Here is a 9,354-nt window from a genome sequence, read left to right as displayed (position 1 = left end):
TGTATCCTTTGTAATTTGGAAGTCTAGGCTGTAGACAACAGAGGTGAAGCCAAAACTGCTTACTTATTTAGTGGATACCAGATTAAGACTATGTTCAATCAGCAGGTAAAGTGGTTCAAAAGTGGTTTTATTTCTGTTGTTGGAAAACAATCTGTACACAGCACAGAGATTCAGTTTGAATCTAATTTATGTTTATCATTTACTTAAGCAGTACCACACACTGATCTGTGCCTATCACCATTTCTCCTGCTCCTGCTGTTTCTTCCTTCACTGCTCAACAAGTTCTGCTGCTTCTCTCACCTCTTCCATCTCACTTCACTTCAGATCAGGAAACATCATTGTTTATTTCACTGAATAATCATTTATTCATTTATGTGACGATGAATTACCAACAGAATGTTAATTCACTCTGTGTACGAGAGGCTGTGATGCATATTTGCTTTGGGTTAAACCGGCACCTTCACTTCATGCCTATGCTTTTGGTGGCTATTTTAACAGTAGACATATTCTTAGATGCTGATGACTTCCGCCATATTGAATTAGAATTCAAGTAGAGAGGAGTCTGTATAAGTTTACTCTTAAGCTAGCATGGTGGGAATTAATGAATTGCTGTGAGGAAAAATATTGATTATTTTCATTGATTAGTACATAGGAAAATGCCCCTTTATTATTTAGTGTACATTAAGAAGACTTGCTTCTTGACATCCTTATCATTTTAGTTTTTCTTGTGTGCGAGAAACACAGCTTTTTCACTTAATTAAAATATTGAGTATTGGGTGTACCTTGTGTTTTAATAATTGGTCATCACTCAGAAGCATATACTTTGTTAGACCTGGTTTTCGGGGGTTAAAGCCCCCCTCTAAATGTTCTTTATACCCCATGAAAAATATGTGGATCCTGGAAAATCTTGTGGGCTATGTTTTTTTATTTTATATGTTCATTCTTTTGTGTTTAAAATATTTAAAAGTGGAATGTACAAAATGTCCGAATGCTGAATATAATGCTTAAGAATTTAAAACATTGTTTTAAACACATAATGTGGATTTTTTTTTATTCTAATGGTAGGTTTACTTGGGCAGCACGGTGGCGCAGTGGGTAGCACTTCCGCCTCACAGCAAGACGGCCTGGGTTCGATTCCCGGCTGGGGCAACCCGGGTCTTTCTGTGTGGAGTTTGCACGTTCTCCCTGTGTCTGCGTGGGTTTCCTCCGGGTTCCTCCAGATAGTTCCTCTGGACTGTTCAGACTGTTCAGGCTAATTGGAACTTGATTGAAATTGCCCCTTAGGTGTGAGTGTGTGAGTGAATGTGTCTGTCTGTCTGTGTCTGTCTGCCCTGCGATGGATTGGCGGCCTGTCCAGGGTGTATCCCGCCTTCCGCCCAATGCCCTTCACGGATTAAGCGGTTGACAATGAGATGAGATGAGATGAGATGAGATGAGGTAGGTTTACTTCTAGACCACCCTAGGTAAAGCTTATTTATAGGCCTTAATCTAGCCCACACATGTATAAGTGGTGAGGTGTTATCTTGTGTGTACTGGGAATACAGTAAGAATGCAGGAGGCCCTATACACATATCCCTCAGGTCAGATTAGTGTTCCTATGGCACATGGGAAAAAAATTATAGGACAAGTTCCTGTGTTATTGGCAAGTCAGTGTTTTGTGTATTGTGAGTTTATAGTTTATTTACCTAATGGAGACATTGCTCAGAAATAAATACTTTTTCACTTAGATGAGCTCTCTTAAACAAACGCAGTCCAAGCTTGTTTCTGGACATAAGTAGTCTGAATTTGTTTCTGTCCAGAGTACTTATCCTGGGGGTAATCCTTTGATGAGACTCAAAACCCACCCCAGCATTTTTGGGATCTGAGAAAACAGGATTAAGCTGCTCCTGTGTTTGAGGAAGTTGGTTCTGGACTGTTCTTCACATCAGCTGGGTTTGGTGACCTACAGGTTATTAGGGTAAAATGTCACATCATGATCTGAACTTCATTTACTTTCATTAGATCAACCAGAGGAATCACTAACCAGGACTTGAACCCATTAAACCTGCCCAAATACCTGAAATCAGACTCTTACCTGATGTAGAACAGAATATATGCCTTCTGTTTAAGAGAACTTTGACTCTTGGACACCGATATGTCGTTCATCAAGTACCACTTTCCATCACTGGCCTGAAAGAAAGGATGGAGATACAGGGCAGTGTGTACTGGGTGTTTAAGCGTATGGATAAAGCATGTAGTCAGGAAGTGTGTTGTGGATGAGTGCAGGGTGGTGTACTACTTTGACGTGGCTGTAGAAGTGTCCAACTCTGTTGGAGCTGCCAGAATGGACCAGCACAGCATACAAATTGTAGATCTCCGGTGCTCCACTGGACTGGGACATGAAGGGGCTCATGTCCAGAGTCTCTGGATAGCTCACAAACTGTGCAAAGAGGAAATTTCTCAGGTTATTAACACTTTACTGCATGAATTAGGAAATATGCAGAAAACATGCTTTCTTGAATTATTGATAACTGCATCATGAATCATGTTGTAGTAACGGATTGTAATGGATTTATCTTTATCATCCAGGCACAAATAATTCAGAGTGCATAAATGATTAAAAAACTCAAAAGTATGAACACTATCAAGAAATCGGATTAACTCCTGTATGGTTAATAAGGTGGGGTCTGAGGACCCCCAGTGGTAGATGATTTTAACACAAATAAGAAACAAAAGAAACAAGTGGAAGTTCTTAGTAGTTGCCTTGGTGTTGTTGTGGAGTTTCTATAGTATCCCAGGCTGCATTTACTGGGTTGCTCAGGTGTTCCTGGCAGTCACTAGGGTTTTTGAATTTTGAAGTCTCTAACAGATCTATTAGGGTCCCAGATTACAAAACAACATTCTCTTGATTTCCAAAATTTACCCACTTCAAGTTTCAGCTTCTAATGAAATTTACCAACAGGGTTTGTTTCCACCCAATTCAAACTGTTAACCCAATCAAAGTGTTAAATACTTGATGGTACCTTTGTAATCTTCTTACCACCATCAGAACGGTTAAGGCTGATGACCAATGCTGTAGGGAGATCCTGGATTGCCTCAGTTTTACAGCTTTTGCAGCAGCTATGACCACAACGAGAGTGAGTGAAACAAGACAGCAGGAGCTTCTCCATTCTGACTACAGTGAAAAACACATGCTGACACTGTGCTCCATGTTAAAAAGCATAGCAAACGTACCAGTCGCAGGATTTTGAACTGATTAGCTGGGCCTGGAAGCCCTGTGTTAGGGCCTGAAAGCGCTGTGTGAGGGCCTGCCGAATGCTGTCCATTTTCTGCAGAACAGTGAGAAAGAATGGACTGAAGAAAGAAACAACTTAAGGACTGAAAAGATCATTTTTACATGCATGAATGTAATCTTAGTGTGGAACCATTAGTATCTGAATGAATGCAGATAAGGCTAATAAGCAAATACCTTGATTTCCAGATCGAGGATCTGGAACAGTTTATACCTCTGAGAGACTCTGCCGCAGCATTCCCCACATATGGCTGTAAAACAACACGGTACAGCAGAGGTTAAAGCAGAAAATAAGGATTTTTTTTATTTAAATAAAAGCAATGAGCACAAAATCTACATGTTGATAATATTGTATAATTTTATATACAGAACATAAATGGAACCTAGGCTGACTAGAACAGACATTTTTGCATTCATTTGCCTATTTTAGTGCTGTAAGAACATCTTTCTCTTCTCCATTAGGTCCATTTAAAACGAGGCAATAAAGTGCACAAGAAGCTGTATTAAAAAATTACATCCTATAATGCTAGCTTCAGTGCCATGCACTACCATCACTAAACTAAATATAACATAGACAATCATATATATATATATATATATATATATATATATATATATATATATATATATACAGACTCCAAATAGCATAGCAGCTAGCGCCAGGAGGCAGGTGAAAAAAAGCAATTTAACGGGGAAAATTATGCCCTGTGTCACCCAGTCTGAAGGGTGTTTGGACAAACTGTTCAAATTTCTGGATCTCGGAACGCTGTGGGAGAATGGAGGTGTGCTTTTTATCATGTTTTACTACACTAAAAGTCCATTTCACACTGGAGTTCTCCTTTAACTATAAGAACTTTAGACTGTAGTTGTTTCAGAACAAAGGCATTCTGTAGAATCTGACATTAAAAAAATATATAAAACAAAGTGCATGATTTAGATGACTTCACATCAAGTGTATTTGTGTTTGTATGTGTTTGTGTTTGAGACACACTTGTAACTTGTAGATAGCCGTGAAAGATCTGCTGCACCAGGGATGTGCCCACTGACTGTCCATTCAGCCTGAGGAGAATATTTATGGTTAATGAAGAATGAATCAGACGATACAAGCTACTCAGAAGAGCCATTTACCGTCCAGTTTACCCTTTTTGTTTCAGTTACATTAGCTGAGCCTTATGAGAACTGTTCATACCTGCATCTATTCAGGTAGCTCTGATGCAGGGCCTTCAGGGTGAATTGAAGGTACCTGCGTGCACCATGCATGAACCCAGACTTAAACCGCCCTCCACTCACTGTAGCAGTAATACACACTCATTAGAATGGCTGATTCACCTAAAAGAACATTAAATTGTTTCAAAGTTAAGAGCTCGCTCACGTACAGTTCAGCATAGCTTCAGGGTAAATGACGCGGCCTGGGTTACAGAACACCTGCTTGACGTGTTCTTCCATTGCGCACATCATGCAAACTGCATATCCCTGACCTGCAGAGGGAACAAGGTCAGAGGTTGGTTAAATCAGAATCCAGCTGAATGTGTGATGATGCTGAGTTTGAGAAACGGATCAGGCTGCTGGACCTACATGTTTTGGAATGTTCTCCATACAGGAGATAGTTGGTCAGGGGAGGCGTGTAGGTAAGGCACTGGAGAACGGAGTTGACGTAGCAGATGTTACCCTTGTTCTCCAGGCCTGCACCGACAGGAATGACTTCCCGCCAGTTCAGTTCAACAGAATCATCTGCAGAAGAGAGAGAGAGAGAGTGAGTGAGTGTCTAAGGTGAGGAAACAAAAGATCATCTCCACAGAGAGCAGAACCTTCTCACAGACTGCTAACAAGGCATTTTCTCCCATATTTAAGACCTTTAGGATCAGAAGGAATGAACACTGTCTCCCTTAGGCTTCAGGTTTACAGGTCACTGCCCTCTCTGCTCAGGATATTCTGAGGAGGTCTTACCTGGTGTTTTTAAGGTTTTGTCCATGTCCGTAATGATTGACACTAGAGTTCTGTAAGGAAAGAGCACATGTAGACTTACTGTAGGACCAGCCAGCACGCATACTAATCAGATTGAAGTTGAGGTTATTTCTTATTAATAATAAATGTTCAGGGCACCCAAAACAACTGCAAGAATTCTTGTAACAACAGAAGACTTTTTATAGTAATACTTTCATGTTGTATCGTGATTGGATTTATATGTACCTCACTGCATTTAATTAATTACATATCTTTCACATCATCCATCATACATCATACATCAATACTCTTATAAAAATCAGATATACGACCTATGAAACAATATATGGAACATACAAAGGCCATTTCACCAAATTGGTGCCATTTGCTTGTTGTAACTCTTCCAAATTCAACTTATTTATTTTATATCTTTTATCTATGAAAACATGTACTGGTCAATGTACATGTACTTTTTTTTTCCAAAGTTTTAAGCCAAAGATGGTTACATTTTGAACTCACTCGTGTTACTGGCATTCACTCCTATTACTTGAACTCACTCCTGTTACTTGAACTAACTCCTGTTACTGGCACTCACTAATGTTACTGGCACAGAATTAGCAAAAACATGAAAAATAGCTAAAAGGCAGGTATGCTAATAGCATGAGGACTCTGAGCACATTCTACTGATTTCCTTAAAATGTGTATTTTAAAAATAAACAAATAACATCTGAGAACTAACTTAGGTAACAGGAAAATCCTAAAAATAGGAATTTTAAAAATTATATTTCATGGTAAAGTTTATAGTCAGAAAATGGAGACAGGCAATAAATTATATTTGTTCTAAGTAGTTTTTATTAATGTTTTTAATTACATATCGTACTTTTGCAATTAGGCCAGTGTACAAGACACAGAAACGGCTCCCATTCGGTGGGCTATGCCACAAAATATCTTGTCACACATTTACCTTCTGATAAATAAAGACATAATTGATAATATTCTGATTAATGTTTCTTAAACGCAGTTTCTGACTGCAGGTTAAGCTGTAGAGCTGATATTCTCCTGCAGAGGGATCCAAAAAACAACAACATAGTTTTTCTTATAAATCAGGGCAGGTTATAATAGCGATCCTGCGCTTCTTTACCTGTTTCTGTAAGATCTTGTAGGATCGAGCTGCGTCTTTCCTAAGGATGTACTATAGGCTGCGTCCGAAATTGCGTACTTCCATACTAAGCAGTATGAGACCGGTTAGTGTGACCCAATCATAGACTATATATGGTCCCAATGCGCAGTAGGCGAGTTAGAGGACGCGAAAAGTTCCCGGATGACTTACTGCACCGGGAGAGATTCTTAAGTAAACAAGCCCAGCACACTTCACCCGATAATATTTCCCACAATCCACCTGGAGCCGCGCGGAGCTGAGGGACCCGACAGTGAGCGGCGGAGGAGAGAGAGGGGGACAGAGAGAGAGAAGTTTATAAGGTGAGTAGATTCAGATATCTAAACTGTTTTGGTTGTTTAAGTTAAAGTAGCGAGTTATAGGTGTGAGGGTTTATTATTAATGCTGTTGCAGACAGAATAACTTTAATTTCGTATCTGAACTGCTATACTGAGCAGCGTTAGCCCTGTGCTACTGAGATCAGTAGCTTATCTAGAGTTATCAAATTTATCACAACTCTTTATGAATCTTCTGTTCTGCAGCACCAGCGTTTACTAACTCACTACAGCCTTATACTGCTGCAGTGCTGAGGAGCTGGAGCAGGTTTAACTTAATACCGATCAGTCTGTATAAAAACATCTGAGAAAAAAGGCTGCTGATATCAGAGAGGCTTTTCAACAGACAGACAGACAGACTGACTGCCATAAATCACATTCATAAATTATAACCAAAATCTGACCATTTCATTTAGTTTTATTAAATAGCTAGCTAACCAGCCAGATTGATTTATCTGATTTAATCTGTGTGTTTCAGAATCACCTATCCTGCCAGTAGAGAGAGGATGAAGACGAAGAGAAGGAGCAATGAACAATAACGAATAAAAAAATAAATAAAACCACTTAAAAGACTTGTCATTCTTGTATTTTGTGGGGAATTTATTTAATTAATGTGTAAATATGCAGGTGTGGGAAAAAAAATCTATTAAATAAAATGAATAAAATAATTTTTGAATTTACATTTTATTGCCAAATCTGATCCCTATTTTCCCGAAATTGACTGGTTCTATTGATAACATTTTTGGTAGCATATTTTATTTACATCAGTAATGCATATATGTTGGCCTTTATGTTTAACGCTGTCAGTAAAAGATAATGTATAACAATAAGTATCATGTGTTTAAATATTTATGCTGGAAAAGGTGAAATGGTAAGGCAGGGATTAATTAACATTTTGGTATTTATCTTTGAAGCTTTCTGATATTTGTTTTGTTGCATAAGCAAATATTAATATACTTCATGAATATTAAACAAGCTGTTTATATTTTTATTAAATATTTCATATTTGAGGAAAATATTATAATTTTAAGTTTTATTTACAGTCAGTGTTTATTAAATAGAACTGGTTGGGGGTTTATTTATTAATAAGAGCTGTGTAAAGTGTGCCGCTGGTTAGGAGGGGTGAGAGGTGAAAGGGAGTCAGAGGTAATATGGTGGATGTAGTGCGTCCGACGCTGCGTGCGTACTGCGGTCTGGCGTACTGAAAAAGCGTACTGCTTAAGTACGCGATTTCGGACGCAGCCACAAAGCTGGACAGAGCATCGTCTCTCAAAAGTAAAGCCACCACAGGTGGGGCGCCTACTGCTGTTCAGTTCCAGAAAGCTGTGTAACCCCACCCAACCCCATAGGTTTTTAATGGCAAAACAGACAACTTTCAATCACATTTTTTCTAATATACTGTAATTCTACCTCCTTTATTTAAATGCTTCAGCTAGTGTAACCTCTGCTTATATTGCCAATTTTTATATCCCCACAGAACTCGTTTTTAAAAACGTTATTCAGCTCTATTCAAAACAGGTGTGTGGTTATTGTAAAAGGGCTAGTTATAATACATTATGGGCTAGAACTATAAAGAGAACTAGGAGGAAACAGGAATTAGCAATTCGTTATAAATAAGCTCTGAAATTAAGATTTTCAGTGCAATCTGGCACCCAGTGGAGTGTTGGAAATTAATATGCAGAAGCATTTTAACACATAAACTCATGAGCAGTGAAATGGTGCTTAGAGTTTAGAAACTGAATGCCTGTAACAGAGTTCAGCAGAAACATTCCAACAAAAAAATTAAAATTGAACATGAACATTCTACTGCACTCCATGAAGAGCTTAGATCGGGCCCAAAAAATCCGACCCGACTCGAGCCCGTGCGCGTTCTGCCCAAGCCCAACCCGACCCATAAACTGGCTTTTTACGGAATGTTTGAATGAACGAAATCTGTTCAGAATGACGTTAGAGAGAGAGAGAGAGATTCATCTGTTCATCCTCCCACTTGGGGTAGGGTGACCAAACGTCCGTATTTCCCGGGGAACACCCCTCAACACAACAGAACATACCAGACATAGGCACTATTAAAGGAGCTGAGTATTGCTTTTGTAGTATTGCTTTACATTGTTTTGTTTGCCTCCATCATATTATGTGACCGGAACTGTTAATGATGTGCTGTGGCATCAAGGAAGGGAATTGATCAAAGTTAATTTCTTAGTGCACTAATTTGTCTGTAATTAATCTGTTAAAACTTAAAGCCCATATATACACACATAGACAAAATGCTGGTACCCCTCGGTTAATAAAAGAAAAACCCACAATGGTCACTTAAATAACTTGAAACTGACTCAACTAATAATAAATACAAATGGATTTAAATCAAGTAAATCAAGGTGTGTCCACTAATTAGCATTACAGTTGTCTACAATCTTGTAATCAGTCAGTGAGCCTATACCTAGGCCTACAGGTAGTCACTGTGCTGTTTGGTGACATGGTGTTTACCACTCTCAACATAGACCAGAGGAAGTGAAGGAAAGAGTTGTCTGAGGACAATAGAAAAAAAAATATAGACAAGTATAGACATGTTTAAGGTAAAGGTTTTAAGACCATCTCCAAGCAGCTTGATGTTCCAGTCCTCCTCCCTTGTACTTCTTTCCAGTGTGTTT

General features: G+C 38.8%; 1 protein-coding gene across 1 annotated transcript; it reads right to left on the bottom strand.

Moving 5' to 3' along the window:
- Positions 1–985: 985 nt before the first annotated feature.
- LOC111194775 (ubiquitin carboxyl-terminal hydrolase 36) lies at positions 986–6,458 on the bottom strand. The gene is made up of 12 exons (XM_022679727.2): positions 6,357–6,458; positions 5,219–5,268; positions 4,847–5,002; positions 4,648–4,749; positions 4,461–4,560; positions 4,263–4,330; positions 3,449–3,522; positions 3,214–3,308; positions 3,003–3,099; positions 2,279–2,419; positions 2,075–2,169; positions 986–1,942 (listed from the first exon to the last, which is right to left on the bottom strand). Exons 2-12 carry the CDS (start codon positions 5,241–5,243, stop codon positions 1,876–1,878), a joined length of 1,020 nt encoding a protein of 339 aa, XP_022535448.2. The 5' UTR covers positions 5,244–5,268; positions 6,357–6,458; the 3' UTR covers positions 986–1,875.
- Positions 6,459–9,354: the final 2,896 nt, after the last annotated feature.

This window comes from Astyanax mexicanus, chromosome 9 (genome assembly GCF_023375975.1).
Source record: "Astyanax mexicanus isolate ESR-SI-001 chromosome 9, AstMex3_surface, whole genome shotgun sequence".
NCBI classification, from domain to species: domain Eukaryota; kingdom Metazoa; phylum Chordata; class Actinopteri; order Characiformes; family Acestrorhamphidae; genus Astyanax; species Astyanax mexicanus.
The sequence above is the reverse complement of the archived record's forward strand: the minus strand, read 5'-3'. Positions and strand labels throughout refer to the sequence as shown.

Bases quoted from the DNA above. Each gene is read 5' to 3' on its own strand.
- LOC111194775 (XM_022679727.2), bottom strand. From the start codon at position 5,243: ATGGACAAAACCTTAAAAACACCAG. The intron at 3,100-3,213 runs GTACGTTTGCTA...TTGTGGTCATAG, and splicing joins AGTTCAAAATCCTGCGACTG to CTGCTGCAAAAGCTGTAAAA. The intron at 2,420-3,002 runs GTACCATCAAGT...CTCTTTGCACAG, and splicing joins GTGGTAAGAAGATTACAAAG to TTTGTGAGCTATCCAGAGAC.